Consider the following 17,315-nt stretch of genomic DNA (forward strand, 5'->3'; position numbering starts at 1 on the left):
AATGTTCCTATTTCATTGCTGGCTTTGGAAACTAAAAATTTACTAGAATTTTTCTGTATTTTGAGTAGTGATGGGGTTTCACCACGTTGCCCAGGCTGGTCTTGAACTCCTGAGCTCAAGTGATCCGCCTACCTCAGCCTTCCAAAGTGCTAGGATTACAGGTGTGAGCCACCATGCCCGGCCTAATGTTCCTATTTTGATTCCTATTTCATTGCTGGCTTTGGAAACTTTATTGATCTTAACCTTAATCCATAGCATACTATCATTTTATGATATTATACACCTTGATACGGGTCTTTTTAAAAATCATTGTTCTGGGCATTAAATGGGACATTTCATCCTGATGACTCTACATTCTTAGATAAATTTCTTCCAATAGTTATCTAACAATTTCCCAACATTTGTTTTCTTTTTTCTATAATTTATACCGATTGTCTGCTGGAACTCATACTTTTTTTTCTTTTAAATTTTCTTGCAAGGGTGAAAAGGTCTCTAAATCCTAAAAGACAGGTAGGAACGGACAGTGAAATGAAAAAGCATCATTATTGACAACATGGAAGCAAGTCAGGGAGACTGAAGGTCCCCAGAGCTTAGTGGGCAGATTTACATTTAATCTCCCTGATTTCAGCCTGGTACTTCCTCCCCATGTGGACCTAATATCCCCAAGTCCAGTGCCTCTCTGATTTTGTTTCTCCAGAGAATAGGTCCAACTTTTGTTGCACCTATCATCTCTAGGTACTACTAGGTATTACAGGTTCCTGAGAAATATACTGACTGGCTTCCTTCATATCTCCTTTGCATGGCCTTAGATCATTCAACCCCATTATGTCAAATATCAGATCCACCAAACTTTCCATTCATTTACCCTGCTTTAAAAAAAAAAAAAAAGGACTGAAATCCCCATTGATGTCTCTTCTCCCATTCTTAGTCTTTGTAAGTCTACAGATTTTTTAATTCCTTTAATGTGAATAGAATTTTTGGAGGGAGATGGAAAAACCCCATGGTTTATCTAGAAACCTAGTAATGCTCTCAGGTACAAAATTTCATGCTATTCTATAGCTGCTTTCCTTTTTCAAAACAACTTCCACAGCCATAAAGTAAATCGAAGACTTCAATTAAAAAAAAAAATTTTAAGAAAGAGAAAAAAATAAAACATGTGGGTTGCAACTGTAATAACAGCTAAACTGTTATTGAGTGCTTACTATGCTAAGCACTTTATAGGTACAATTCTCAGTACTTGTAATCCTCACAACAACCTTATAAAGTTGGTAGTATATTTTCACTTAAAAGATACACACACAAAACATAGCTCATCTTTTTTACTCTGCAGCAATTATTTTAATTTAAACAAAAAATTCAAACAGCAGGGAGAGGCAAGAAAAAACAAAATACAGTTACAGACTGTATAAGTGGATGATTATGGAATGAAGCTAAATTCAGAGGAAAATTCACATCTTTTTGATTAACTGGGGTTTCATGTAAGATTCTAAAAAGAATACAGCAAAAGCAAACTAAGCAAAAAATTAATAAAGATAAAAGAAAACTGTAAGGATCAGAACACCTATAAAGAATAGAATAAATGAATTTAAAAACTGGGTCACTAAAATGACCAATAAAGACCATAAACTTATGGCCAATCTAATAAAGGACAGGAAATAAACTCAGCTATAAAACATCAGAAACAGGCTGGGCATGTGGCTCACGCCTGTAATCCCAGCATTTTGGGAAGCCAAGGGGGGCAGACCACGAGGTTGAGAGATTGAGACCATCCTGGCCAACATGGTGAAACCCCGTCTCTATTAAAAATACAAAAATTAGCTGGGCGTGGTGGTGTGCACCTGTAGTCCAAGCTATTCAAGAGGCTGAGGCAGAATTGCTTGAACCCAGGAGGCGGAGGTTGCAGTGAGCCCAGATCGCGCCACTGCACTCCAGCCTGGTAACAGAGTGAGATTCTGTCTCAAAAAATAATAAACAATCGTAAGATATAACTATACATCTTCATAAAATCTTAATGTTGTTTAATTCAACATTTTTTAACCTCTACTAAATAATTTTCTAAAAAAATATAAAGTATCACAATTGCAAAGTTGACTCAAGAAGAGATGGGAGCTGGGTGCAGTGGCTTATTAACTGTAATCCCAACAATTTGGGAGGCCAAGGCAGGAGGACTGCTTGAGGCCAGGAGTTCAAGACCAACCTGGGTAATATGGCAAGACCCCATCTCTTAAAAAAACAAACAAACAAAAATTAGCCAGGCATGGCTACCGTAGTCGTAACAATTTGGAAGGCTGAGGCAGGAGGATCACTTGAGCCCAGGAGGTTCAAGGTTACAATGAGCTATGATCACGCCACTGTACTCCAGCCTGGGTGACAGAGCAAGATACCCTGTCTCCTAAAAACAAACAAACAACCCAGAAGGGATAGGAAACCTGACTCAATCAATAAGCATATAAGAAATTGAGACTCTTAAAGAATGAGCTCTAAAAGTCCTTAAGTCCAGAGAGAGGAAGGGGAAATATTGGTAAGGAGGGAAAAGAATGGAGCAGAAAGTGTTAGCTAAGACACACAGAAGTGGCTAGGCACAGTGGCTCATGCCTGTAATCGCAGCACTTTGGGAAGCCAAGGTGGGGGATCACTTAAGGCCAGGAGTTTGAGACCAGCCTGACTAACATGGTAAAACTGTATCTCTACTAAAAATACAAAAATTAGGGGCCGGGCGCGGTGGCTCAGGCCTGTAATCCCAGTACTTTGGGAGGCCGAGACGGGCGGATCACGAGGTCACAAGATCAAGACCATCCTGGCTAACAAGGTGAAACCCCGTCTCTACTAAAAAAATACAAAAAAAAAAAACAAAAAAAAAAACTAGCCGGGCGAGGTGGCGGGCGCCTGTAGTCCCAGCTACTCGGGAGGCTGAGGCAGGAGAATGGCGTGAACGCGGGAGGCGGAGCTTGCAATGAGCTGAGATCTGGCCACTGCACTCCAGCCTGGGCGACAGAGCGAGACTCCGTCTCAAAAAAAAAAAAAAAAATACAAAAATTAGCCACGTGTGGTGATGTCCACCTGTAATCCCAGCTACTCGGGAAGCTGAGGTATAAGAATCACTTGAATCCAGGAGGCAGAGGTTGCAGTGAGCCGAGATCATGCCACTGTACTCCAGCCTGGGCAACAGAGAGGCACTCTGACTCAAAAATCAAAACAAAACAAAACGAAAAGATACACAGAGGCAAACTAGTTCTAAGGTTAAATGGCTCTCCTAACAAATACAGGTCTAAGAAACTGCATGTACAAAGTTGGAGGGTTAAGTAGAGGGTTCCTGCTACTAGAGTGTAAGTGGAAGATAAGAGATTGTTCAGTAAAGAAGTTAACTTTGCCCAAAGAGAGGTCTAGCCTTTGCCTTCAGTCCCTGGCAGGTAAACTCTAACCCCCTGAAATGTCCTGCCTGATAAAATTATCTTTGTTTGCCTGGGGACCTTGAGCCAAGCCAGATAGTCTGTGTCAACAATCTGATTTACAGTGGGAGCTCTGGGTCACAGAGTCTCAGATCAGCCTCAGGAGGAGCTGTCCTGGAGACTGAGGTCTGCCATGTGGCCGGTGAACCACATTTATGTGACAAAGACCGACCCAATAAAAATTCTGGACACCAAGGTTTAGGTGATATTCCCTGGTTGGCAATATTCTGTGTACACTGTCACATATCACTGTCAGGAGGTGTTCATGATGTCCATGGCTCCAGCGGGAGAAGACAACTAGAAACTCCACTTTTGGAACTCTCCTGGACTCTGCCCTGTGCATCTTTCCCTTGGATGATTTTAATCTGTATCCTTTCACTGTAATAAACATAACTGTGAGTATAATAGCTTGCAGTGAGTTCTGTAAATTCTAGCAAATTATCAAACCTGAGTGTAGTTTTGGGGAATCTCGATCTTACAAGTGGTGTCAGAAGTCAAAGGAGTCTCATGGATTACTCTCTAATTTTATAGTTAGCATCAGAAGTGGGATCGCTTGAATGACCCTGACTTACTAAAACAGGTGGTTTGCAAAGAGGGAGGATGAGAAGGTGGGAATTGATAAACCTTTAATTCTTGGATGGGTACCCAGTCATGCACGGTTATATAACTGCAGCTGCAGTTACTAAAGGTAAAACTTACCAATGGAATTTAGAAATGGTAGACCCAATTCCCGAGGAGGTGAACCACCAGATAAATAAGGAAATGCAAACTAGTAAGAAAAAAAAGTAGGCCAGGCATGGTGGCTCATGCCTATATACCAAGCACTTTGAGAGGTCCTGGCGGAAGGACTGCTTGAGCCCAGGAGTTTAAGATCAGCCTAGGCAACACAGAAGTCTTCATCTCTACAAGAAATAAAAAATTAGCCAGGTGTGGTGGCACAACTACTCAGGTGCCTGAAGTGAGAGAACTGCTTGAGCCCAGGAGTTCAAGCCTTCAGTGAGCCACTGCACTCAAAGCCTGGGCAATAGCACAAGACCCTGTCTAACAACAACAACAAAAAAAGTTAATGAAACAATTCTTTTGTAACTGCTCTCTGTACTAGCTAAAATGAAAATATAAGAGAATGTTAGGACAGATCCTGACACTGGGCCAAACTCAGATTTCAGCCAATCTGGGCTACAGTCACTAATCTCAGGGTAACTCCAAAAGGAAAAATTATGCTGGAACATTAGATACCATGTCTGTGACCTCCAGTTATAAGGAGGTAGTCTAGGTATGAGAAAGACAAAACTAAGAAACTACTGAAACCAGGGATTATAGTACAAATTGTCTCATTTTGATCAACAAATATCTTAGGTGATGTCAGAGAAACACTCTAATAAGGAAGGCAGTGTCTAGAAGAGTTCCCTACAAAATAGAAATAGTTTGTGCAGGATTTACAACCAGGAGAATGCAAAGAGGTACTCATTATACTTAGAAGCAGGTAGCTTCTTTTTCCCTAAGGCTGAATTTGAAACTACCTGAGGAGCTGCTGATCCTGTGATCAGAGGGGTGCTACACTATAAACTACTTTCTATTAATCAGCAACGAGCAGTTTGGGTTATGGACAATTCCAAGGCAAATGGACAGCATCTTGTTTGGAGGGCTACCACTCTGAATACAGAAAGTAAAAAATCAATTTAGCGGGCATGCAATTTTCCCCTATGTTAGGGTTTTCATGGAACTCTGCAGTTGGTGTCAGAAGTAATGGTGATCTTGTGGACTGTTTCGTAACTTTGAAAAGACGATGAAGAGAAAGACACTGGTAAAATTCAGTAATGTATGTTATACTTGCAACTCTCTTTGCAAAATTGTAACAGTGAGAGAACTCTAACGCAACTGACTCTACCTTGCTTCTAACCTCACAAGCTGTCTTTGCTCATTCCCATATGTGGGTCAACCTAACTATGGGAGGAATTTATTTTATAGTTTAAGTCACTAGCAAGTGGTCACAAGATTTCTAACTTCCCCTATAGATAAGATCACTATTGTGAAACCCAAGACTAGTATTTGAGATATTTTTCAGGCTTTGCATTCTGTTGGACTAACTGATACAACCCAGGCTGGTGACCCATACCAAGAGACTAATTCATCTGGTCCTGTGACCCCTACTCAGGAAGTGACTCAGCATAACTCACTGCACAAAGACAGTTTTGACACCTCTATGATTTCATCCCTGACCCAACCAATCAGCAGCACCCATTCGCTAACCCCTGCCCACCAAACTATCCTTTAAAAACCCTCATCTCCAAATTCTCAAGGAGTTGGAATTTGGATGGGAGATATTTGAGAAATATTTCCTTGCTCAGTCACTCTGCAATTATTAAACTCTTTCTCTGCAGAAACTCCTGCTGTCTCAGTGTATTGACTTTTTCTGGACGGGGGAAAGGAGTCTGGCTGGGTGATAACATACTGAACACTTAAACTTTGATTACTATTAAGTATTTCTTTTAATGGGGGCTCAACTATGCTTTAGCAAAATAACCCTGGCAGCAATACAGACAGGATGAATTCGACAGAGTAAACCTCGAAGTAGGGAAAGTAGGGAGAATAGTTGTCAATGTGTTGTAGTAACGAGGGGCTGGCTTTTAAGTCCAATGACATGGTTTCAACAGTCCATCCAGAGAAAATAAAATGAAAGCATGAACAAAAGAGAAGAAATGTGTGATATTTCAGTATATATTTGTTCTCTGTCCCTATTCGTGGCATACAATTCCTAAAACCCTCAGAGTCTCTGAAATAAGTATCTTTTTGTATGTTAACAAAATGACCAATGGCTGGGGGCTCCCAGACCGATCAGGATGGGTGCTGCCAGGGGAACCAACCAGATAATTAAAGAGTTGGAACTTTCAGCCCTACTTCCTAACTTAGGAAGAGGAGAGAAGGGATGAAGGCTGACATGATCACACATGGTCAGCAATTTAATTATGCATCCCTACATAATGAATCTCCATAAAAACCCAAAAGAGTAAGGGTTGGAGAGCTTCCAGTTACTGAACACGTGGAGGATAATGCATCCACCACAGAGGGTTGTGGAAACTGCACCCCTTCCCACAAACTTCACCCTATGTATCTCTTCATCCAGTTGTTCATTTGTATTCTTTAAAATATTGTTGAGCTGGGCACGGTGATACACACCTGTATCTCAGCTACTGGGGAGGCTGAGGCAGGAGGATCATTTGAGCCCAAGAGTTTAAATCCAGCCTGGGCAACACAGCAAGACCTAATCACTTTTTAAAAATTAAATAAAATATTGTCAAGTGGGGCACAGTGGTGCATATCTCTAGTCCCAGGTATGTGGGACACTGAAGTGTGAGAATCACTTGAGCCCAAGAGCTTGAGTTCAGCCTGAACAACAGAGTGAGACCCTGTCTCTTCAAAAAACAAGAAAAATTATCTCTCTCTCTCTCCATATATATATAGTTAAACAAAAATTACAGGAGGGCATTGTTTTGGACTAAGCTCCTGCACGAGGCCCCAACAGATCAGACTAAAAATCAAAGTAGGGACAGAACCAGAAGCAACATATAGTTCTCTTCCCCTTTGCAGTCACTGCAGAAGCAAGAGCGGCCAAAATAAAGTTTAATCCCTTTGTGACTTCTGGCTGAAGCAAGAACCACAAAAGGTGTTTCAATGCACCTTCCCACATTCATAGAACGATTATGTCTTCCCCTCTTTCCTAAGAGCTGAGACAGAAGTACAGCATTCATTCCATGCCCATCCAAAAGGATGATAAATTTCAGATTGTGCAAGGACACTATAAAGGTCAGCAAACTGGCAATTTAGTCAAAGTTTACAGGAAGAAATATATCATCAACACTGAACAGGTGCAGTGGGAAAAGGCTAATGGCACAACTGTCCATGTAGGCATTCACCCCAGCATGGTGGTTATCACTAGGTTAAAATTGGACAAAGACCGCAAAAAGATCCTTGAACAGAAAGTCAAATCTCACGAAGTAAGAAAGGAAAAGGCCAAAATACAAGGAATAAACAAGATGAGAAGATGCAGGAATAAAGCAATCTTATATACAAACTTTCACTGAAACTGTTGAAATGGAAAAAAAAAAAAATCAAAATGGAGTCCCTCATGCTGAGTTTCATCAAACTGAAAATGAGTTATCAGACCATCCAAGAAATCAGGAGAGGGATAACACCCTAATTTTCCAAATAAGCCAGTTTCAATTGGTATGATAATAAAGCTCCCTGTCTTTAAGCTCCCCCTCCCCCCGCCTTTTTTTTTTTGGTAAACCTCTCCTACTGTGCTGTCTTTAATCCTTACAACAACAAAAGGTAACCTGAGGTAATTTGATGTCAACCAATCAGTTATTTCTCTATTGTTCTGCACTGCTCCAACCTTACTAGGAAAGTAACTTTGAAAAGACCAATCCACTTTTTATTCTTTGGTTTTGCTTTCTTCAGTCCCACTCTGCCTATAAAACTAACCTCCTCTGCTCAGTTCACTGAAACACTTGTTTTATTTTATGGAATGAGGTATTGCTCAAATCTAAAATCACAAATAAAACCAATTAAGATCTTTGAACTAAATTGTTGTAATTGCTGTGATTTGTAATAAACTGGCAGTAGTAAGTTAAATGCTTCCCTGAGTTCTGTGACCCATTCCAGCAAATGATCAAACTCAAGGAAGGGGTCGTGGGAACCGTCCCGCCCCCAATTTACAGTAAGTCAGTCAGAATACCAGAGGCCAGGGGACAAGCTCGGTGGCTCACACCTGTAATCCCAGCACTTTGGGAGGCTGAGGAGGGAGGACAGCTTCAGGCCAGGAGTTTGAGGCTACAGTGAGCTATGGTCATGCCACTGCCTTCCAGCCTGTGTAACAGAGCAAGAACCTGTCTTTTAAAATATATATATATTTTTTTAAAGTACCAGAAGGTGAGACTTACGACTGGTATTTGAAGTGGAATGGCAGTTTGCAGGACTGAGCCCGTAACTTGTGGGACCTGACTCTAACTCCAGGTAGATGGCGACAGAATTGAACTGAATTATTGGACACCAAGCTGGTGAGAATCAGTCAATATGAGGGGAAACTGGTCACACACATGGTCACAGAAGTGCTCTGTGTTGTGTGAGTATAGGAGGAGAAAAAACAGGTTTTAAAAAAATTATACAAGAGATAATAAGGACTTAGATATAAGTGGTAAAGGAAAATGGTAAAAAGGGAAGGATAATGGTTGAACTTTGAGGTGGCAATGCCGCTGAAGCGATTCTTTAATGAGGAAAAGTATGACATCTTCCTTTTCTTTTTGCCTCTCACCATCAACTTAAAAAGCTACAAGAAATCTAACACTCAAAAAAAGATCTGACTGCAGCTGTGAAAAAGGTAACCTAATGTCTTACTGAGACTGTTAACAGACAATCTAAGATTTCAGTCAAGTTATAGGTTAAGACATTTCTGAAAAATTAAGAGTACAAAAATTTAATAAATATACTGTACAGCTGTGAGAGATGCCTTGAAAAAGAACAAAAAGCACTACCTTTATATAGTCAAATTTGAGACATTCTGCATTCTATATTCCCTATACCCTATGGAAGAAAATGAGCATATGGGTTAAGAAGAGATCTGCAGTCTGACTACCTGTGCTCAAATCCTGGTACTACCAATTACTATGAGACTTTGTACAGATTACTACAGCTTTCTGTAAGTAGGTTCTCTCACATTTAAAACAGTCATAATACCAGTACCTAAATCTCATGGGTAGTTGGTATGAATTAAATACATATTCATCACTCAGAAAAGTACCTGGCACAAAGTAAGGCTGAAATAATTGTTGACGATTAGGATTACTGTATCCCCTTCTTTAAGAAGACTCTAATAAACTTCAATGAATTCTAATGAATTAAAAACTCTAAGAAATCATATCGTTAAGAAACACATTTAAGTATGGCTAACCCAAGTTCTCTTATACATTTTCGGCAATAGATTAATAAAATCTATTCCCATCCAGTCATAAAAACTGTTGTTTGAAAAACACTTTGGAAAATTCTGGACTATGGGTAAGTGACACCATCTTTTTACTTGTAATAAACAGATGCCATGGAAGCTAGAGAAATTTACTGAAGGATATTGTCACACAACTGACTAGAAATTTTAGTACAGTTCCCAAACAGTTCATATGAAGCACACTCACAGTAAATGAATACTACTGAATTCTGAGGGTACAAGGTTAAAATACAAAGGTATGTATTAGAGGGTCAGTAACTCTGCTTAGTTTTCATAAATCCCTAGCTTTTCTACAAATTTTATATGTAACATGAAATCAGTGTATTTATGCTTTGACGTTAAAAGGAATGCTGCTTTTGTAGACTACAGCCAAAAATACTATAGGACACCAAGAAAAAGCTTATTTGAATCACAGGAGTAGCAAACAAATGAATAACATAACTCCATTCTTGTAAACCCAAACCTAAAAAACGATACATTTTAACAAACATTCATAAGACAATTAGATATAAATGTGGAAATCTTTAAATAATTTGCCAAAACATATATTGCTCAAGAAATTAAAATATGTAAAATTTAGATTTAAAAGAGACAAACTTATATAATCGATATTTGCTTTAAGGAGAATGATTTTACAAGCACTTTTTATAGTATTTCCTGGTAAGCAATTATGATTTCTGTACCTATGTTCTTTGTGTTCCAATAGCTGACAGTCTCTACATGTCAGTCTATCACATGTTTCACAGAAAAGTTTCAACTGTTCTTGTTTGTGTACAGGGCAGAAAACAGGGCGTTGACCAGATGCTCCGACAGACTCTGTAGCAAAATAAAACAAATATTTTTTAACTAAACATAAAATTTTTGTCTAGTTTTCTAAATTCCTATTGATGTTGCTACCCAAAGTTTATAAAGAATAAGTAGAAAATGCTATAGGGGTAAAAGAGGGAGGTTAACTGTAATCATTACAACTGCATCTATCTTACCTGAGACATCTTCTTTCTTCCTGATCAAGTGATCTTTAGTAAATTTTACTCTTTGATGTGCTTCGATACATGTCTTACATAGCCACTCTCCACATTCTACACAAAAGCCAACTGCACTTGCATTGTCTTCACAACTAGTACATACCTAAAAGAGGAAATAAGTACTAATCTAAATTAAATATATAAAATGTAGGTCCAAAAAATAAAAAGAAAAAACTTGTTCTTAAATATACTGTCTATTTCACCGTACACATAATAAAATTATTTTGTTATCCATTTATCTTCAACAAAATCCTTTTCCTTACAGATCATTCATGTAGGTAAAAATCTAAGTCTCAGAACACAAAGTCTGTGGAGATTTGACTTTTTTTTTGAGACAGGCTCTCGCTCTGTCACCCAGGCCGGACGGCAGTAGTGCAGTCATGGTTCACTGCAGCCTCAACTTCCTGGGCTCAAGCAATCCTCCGACCTCAGCCTCCCAAGTAGCTGGGACTAAAGGCGCACGCCACCACGCCCGGCTATTATTTTTATTTTTTGTAGAGATGGGGTCTCATTATGTTGCCCAAGCTGGTTTCGAACTCTGGGGCTCAAGCAATCCTCACACCCCAGCCTCCCAAAGTGCTGTAATAACAGGCGAGAGCCACCATGCCTGGCCCAGATTTGACATTTTAAGTAATAACTTTAGTCTCATTTAACTAAGTTTGAGAGTATATAAGAAAGCTATCTTTAAGTTTCTATTTGAAACAGGAATCCATAGCAGAACCACCCTAAATTACTTAACTATCCAAACATGCTTTTCTTACAATTTACAGTTTGATATCAAGATAGGAATATAAAGAAAAATTGAGAAGCATACCTGTTCTGATTTTTCATCAGAACTGCTAGGAGCTTCAGATGTGTCTTTCACAAAATAATTATCCACAAGGTCTATCTGTCTGCATTCTTGGCGGCATACTGGGCACCGTATTACACCAACTACAACACAAAATAACAACATTTTAAAATATTCTTCAGGAATAAATAAATAAATTGTGCATGATGTTCATATGGGAACATTAATTCATCACAGAGAAGACCAAAGAAATGAGCATCAAGAACTCAGTAAAATAACCCAGCGAGTTATTCCATTTGGGTAAAAGTGATATTCTATTTAGGAAAAGAAAAAACAAGCATTATGATGCCTCCCAAAAAGGGCTTCCACATTACAATATGTAGTTAGCTGAATAATTGCCCCAAAAGAAATTCAGATCCTGATCTTTGGAAACTATAAATATTAATTTACATGGCAAAAGGGACTTTACAGATGTGATTAAGGCTCTGGAGATGGTTTGTCCAGCGGGTCCTAAATGCTATCAAGTGACCTCATCAGGGGGAGCAAGAGGAAGACAAGACTACAGAAGAGTAGAAGGCAATTACAGTAACAATGGACACAGGGAGTAAAGTGACGTGCTTTATAGATGTAGGAAGAAGCCAGAGGCCAAGAAAGAAAGGCAACCACTAGAAGCTGAAAGAGACAAGGAAATGGATTTTCTCCCAGAGCCACCAGTAGGAACCAGTCCTGCCACCACTTTTGACTTTAGCCCAATGAAAGGGATTTCAAACTGCTGGCCTCCATCTTGGTAAGACAATAAGACAGGTGCTGTTTTAAGACATCCAGTTTGTGGTAATTTTGTTACAGCAGCAACAGAAAACTAATACACAATCTATCATCTTATAAATTCTGACTTGGTTAGAGATACTTGAATACATGCTAATATGAGAAGAAAGATCATCTGTGCCTTCACCTGCTAGTGTTTTAGGACTTATCAGAATGGATAAACTGTTGAGGTAACACACAGAGGCTAAAGAAGTAAAAATAGCACCAGAGTCCACACAATAAATTGACTACATGTCAGACATGAAATTGAGAATACAGCATAAATGACACAATCCACACCTTCAGGAAGGGTTCTAGATTAATATATAATTTTTATAGTTTATAATGTACACAACTACAGAAAGTACCAAAGACTGGGATATAAACCGAGTCCCCACGAGTTGTGTGGTACACAAACTGTAGTACCATATATAGTCATTCTGATGGAAAATGAAAACATAAATAAAACTTACCATTCTAAAAGAAGGGTGAGGTAGCTCATGCCTGTAACCCCAACACTTTGGGAGTGGGACGATCACTTGAGCCCAGGAGTTTGAGGCCAGCCTGGACAACATAGTGAGATGCCATCTCTAATTTTAAAATAAAATAATAATTAAAAAATAACTTGTTATAGATTTAAAATACAATACTGTTCTTACCAATGTTTCCTCTTTATTTTACAAAAAAATATGGTATAAAAATAAATAACAAGATCCTGGTCAAAGGAAACATACAAAAACAATTTTTCAAACTAAAGGAAGAAATAGTAAAGTGAAAAGAAAGGGGAAAAGGAAAAATATTTTCACATTTGGGAAAGCATGAATTAAAAACCTCTTGAGAAAGTGTATTATATAAAACTATAAAGGAGTATAAGTAACTGTAGGGACAAAGATCTGAGAGCAATTAACTCTTCTTAGAGTGAATCAGTTATGTTTTCACCAAAAAGATAACACTTTAATAGGGTCTTGAAGAATTAACATGAATATACTAGTGTGTAACAAAGGGTTTACTTGGCAGGCCTGGGTTGCTCAAATGCTGCACATTCCTTCTTAAGAAAGGCCTGTCTTCAGGACTGGCCGTTTACAGGTTCCTGGGAGATGACCTCTGAGCCCGTGGAAAATTCTGCCTGATAAGAGTATTTTTGTATACCTGAGGCTTTAAGCCATACCATGTTTGACCTCTGGGTGCACTGGAGTCCCAGTAGCTGATTATCAGTCCTGTGGGGGCTGCATGGCAATGAGACTGATCTCCAAAATCTAGACACCAAGGCTCAGGTGAGATTCTCTGCTTGGCAATACTCCAGTGTATTGTCCCATATTGTTGCTGGGGACATCTGAAAGCATGGGTCTGCTTTCTCTTGGACTTTGCAACATGTATCTTTTCTCTTTGCTGATTTTAGTCTGTATCTTTCAACTACAATGTCTTCAACTAAAACAAAATGCAACCATAATAAAACAAATTTTCTCAATCCTATGGGTCCTTCTGGTGGATCACTGTTCCTGAGGCTAATCTTGGGGACCCCCAACCCAACTAAGAAAGAAGGAAACTGATAATAGCAAGTACAAAGTTTACAAATTAAAAGAAAAAAGAATAGGAGGCTACAAAAGACAGCAGAAAATATATTTATCTTTCCTTCTATCTATATGTATATAATTACATCTATGTAAAATACTGAGAAAATTAATGAGAAATTTGCAACATCTAAATGAAGGAATACTTTTGTTGAAGGACACAAAAAATGGAGAGCCATTCTATGTTCTAAGCAAGAGAGATTCAATATTCTGAAAGGATCCGTACTGTGTAAATGAATTATTCCATACGGTTCTATATTACACTTTCTGAAACTCAACAAGTTAATTCTCAGATTCTTATAAATTTCCAACTCAATCTAGCAGGCTGACATCACAGCTTATGGAGACAAAAATTCATCTTCTTCTTAGTCTAAATCATCACTAAAATGATATTAAGGAATTTAGAGGATTAACACAAGATCCAAAAAATGAGGGTGAAAGAAGGAGCAAGGCACATATATCAGTACGTAAGCAACTTTAGCAAATTTAGATGAAAAAGAATAACTCAACAGTGCAGAAGAAACCCAGTCCGTAGTACACAGGAATGACAAGATACACCTGAGTAAGACTTACTTGCTGAAAAAAATTTCAGAGAAGCTTGGAATTCAGTCACCAGGCATGAAGAAGTCCCAAAGAGACTCAAGGGAATACATGCAAGTCTACAGACATCAGCAAACCCCACTCCTATACTGATTACTTACCTCTGACGGATTACTCAGTAGCCAGGGTGTCTTACTCCCAAAACAAAAGAGTTGAAGGTTCTTTAGGGATCTTGTTGCTATCTGCTTCCATATTTATCAATAAATTTTAAAATTACATAAATGTCTGCTCTAAAAATGAGAGCTGGCCAAGTATAGTGGCTCACACCTGTAATCCCAACATTTTGAGAGGCCAAGGTGGGCAGATCGCTTGAGCCCAGGAGTTCAAGACCAGCCTGGGCAACATGGCAAAACCCTGCCTCTACTAAAAATACAAAAATGAGCCAGGCATGGTGGCATGTGCCTGTAGTCCCAGCTACTTGGGAGGCTGAGGTGGGAAGACTGCTTGACTCCAGGAGGCAGAGTCTGCAGTGAGCTGAGATTGCACCACTGTACTCCAGCCTAGGCAACACAGTGAGACCTTATCTCAAAAAAAAATAATAAAAATAAAAATGAGAGCCACTTTACATTTGAGTATGTATTCCCCTTATAAGTAGCGTACATCAGATGAGTGTGCCAGACTTAATCACTCAGTCCTAGTTGCTATGATGAGTTCTGATTATTATACAAAAAAACTGACACCCAGACTCTAAAACCAAAGCTACTGACCCTATGCATAAAGTCCCTAGAAGTGATTTCATCAATTCAAAGCTCAAGTTCTAAGAGACCCATTCATACTTACTGAATTCGTTCTTTTAAATGTCAATTTACTAACATTTTTATTTGGGGATGAGGGGTCAGTGGGAGATGAGATTCTTTCTAAAAGGCTAAAATACACAAGTCTACAAAGTAGTTTGTCTTTACAATGTTAAGCGGAATTTAGTTTCAGTAAGTTGACTGGTGGACTTCCATTCAAGATGAGTGATTAAGCAAGTGTGGAAAGACCAATTGATTCCCTGAACTCAAACACAGAAATGGCTAAAACATAACAAATTAAGGCGTACTTTGAAAAATACTTAACTAACCCTGGAAGGAAGAAGAAAATATTTTGAAGTGCCAGAAACAAAAAGAAAACTCAAAGCCCAAGTGGTGAGGAACTGATGCATGTGGGTCACAGGAGTTATTACAGCACCACTGCTGGGAACAGGAAAACAAAGTTTAAAAGGTGAAACTCAACTCCCTTCATAAAGCATGGAGCACACTTTTAGTGTCCTACACCCTGAAACCCTTGTCAGTCCTAGAGAACCCCAAAAAAGCTGTATGCATAGATATAAATATACAACCAAAGTTTGTACCATTTGTACAGGATACAGAAATGCCAAGTCAAGAAACTAACAAAAAAGTTGTCTGTAACCTTACAAACACAAAACCATCTCATAAGAACACCTACCAACCCAGAGCACAATAAGGACTCCCACTGAAGATAAGTTCACACAATAAAACTTCAATGCACATGAGGAAACCCAGCATCTCAGTGTGAGTCAACAAACACGATAAACCAAGAAGTAACAACCTAGAAACCACAGACTTTAAATGAATAAATAAAGCAGTCTGAAAGATTTCAAATATGTATGAAATTGTGATAAAGGGCCAAACAATCTATGAAACTGGGTAGATCTGAAAAATAGAGAAATAAAATAGCACAGAATAAGCTCAAAACAGGTTAAATGGTAAGCAAGAGACAACTGAAAATTATCAAGATAGAATATAAAAGAAATCATACAGAATTTGTACAGATAAAAGAAAAAACAGACACTGCAAAAGAGAAGATAAGAAAACTAAAGAATTAAATGAGAAGCTCTACCATAAGTCAAATAAAAATTCATGGAAGATAAGCAATAGAGATGCTATTTGAAAACATAATGAATGAGAATTTTCAAAGAAATGAGCCCTCAAGACTGTAAGCCAAGTCCTGAGTGGGACAAACAGAAACAGCTAGATATACTATAAGAAAACTAAGAAACAAAGATAGAGAAGAAACTCTTAACTACTAGAATGAAAACCAAGATTACAGTTATAGAAGCAATCATGCTGACAGCAGACCTCACCAGTCAAAGGCAATACCAAAAGATAACAGGAATAGTATCTTCAAAGCATTGAGGGAAAGGAACAGTCAATCTAGAATTCAATAACCTAATAAAACTTTACTCAAGAGTAAAAGCAAAAAAAAATTTTTCAGACATGAGTATTGCCCATTTCTATAAGAACTAGTAAAGCATAATGTCAAACTATATAAAATTGCCAATATTAAACCACTTACGACTTGCAAATATGGCAACTTTATACAGTTCAACCTAATATTTAAGAAAATGGAAACATATTTACAAGTGAGATGCAAAAAGCAACTAGCAAAGATAACAATAAAAGTTGTTACTAAACGTGCATGGCCTAAAATTAAATGTAAAGATATATAACTATTAGTTTGGGAGATTTTAAAACGATGAAATTAAAATATCAAACTACAATAGCTTGTTATATTACAATTAGACTTAAGTTTTAGAGAGTCATTTTAATTACAAAATGAAAGAAAAATTAAGGTATAAAATGTCAATTAAAAATACAGTAAGGCCGGGCGCAGTGGCTCATGCCTGTAATCCCAGCACTCTGGGAGGCCGAGGCGGGTGGATCACAAGGTCAGGAGATAGAGACCATCCTGGTTAACACAGTGAAACCCAGTCTCTACTAAAAATACAAAAAAAAATTAGCCGGGCGTGGTGGCGGGTGCCTGTAGTCTCAGCTACTCGGGAGACAGAGGCAGGAGAATGGCTTGAACCCAGGAGGCAGAACCTGCAGTGAGCTGAGATTGTGCCACTGCACTCCAGCCTGAGAGCCTTTTTCTTTTGAGACGGAGTCTTTTGAGACTCCGTCTCAAAAGAAAAAAAAAAGTAAAACCTTGCTATAACATAGTAACTGAGGACCTGGAAGTTGAATCACATGAAATACAGTCAAGTTGTTGTAAAGTAAAATAATCTGTGCAACCCTGCTCCCCTAGCCAATAATAAATTTCAGAGACTTAGTTCAGTGCCATGCTGACACTGCA

At 38.6% G+C, this 17,315-nt stretch overlaps 1 protein-coding gene across 3 annotated transcripts in view; it reads right to left on the minus strand.

Annotated features, from left to right (window-relative positions):
* TRIM33 (tripartite motif containing 33) overlaps positions 1 to 17,315 on the minus strand; it is a 122,484-nt gene that overhangs the window by 59,182 nt on the left and 45,987 nt on the right. For all 3 annotated transcript variants that reach the window (XM_025387474.1, XM_025387493.1, XM_025387483.1), the window contains exons 2-4: positions 11,287 to 11,405; positions 10,431 to 10,575; positions 10,131 to 10,263 (exon numbers count right to left, since the gene is read on the minus strand). In XM_025387474.1, the coding sequence (XP_025243259.1) occupies positions 10,131 to 10,263; positions 10,431 to 10,575; positions 11,287 to 11,405 (397 nt within the window). The remainder of the gene's footprint in view (positions 1 to 10,130; positions 10,264 to 10,430; positions 10,576 to 11,286; positions 11,406 to 17,315) is intronic.

The sequence above is a fragment of the Theropithecus gelada genome, chromosome 1, assembly GCF_003255815.1.
Source record: "Theropithecus gelada isolate Dixy chromosome 1, Tgel_1.0, whole genome shotgun sequence".
In the NCBI taxonomy this organism is placed as follows: domain Eukaryota; kingdom Metazoa; phylum Chordata; class Mammalia; order Primates; family Cercopithecidae; genus Theropithecus; species Theropithecus gelada.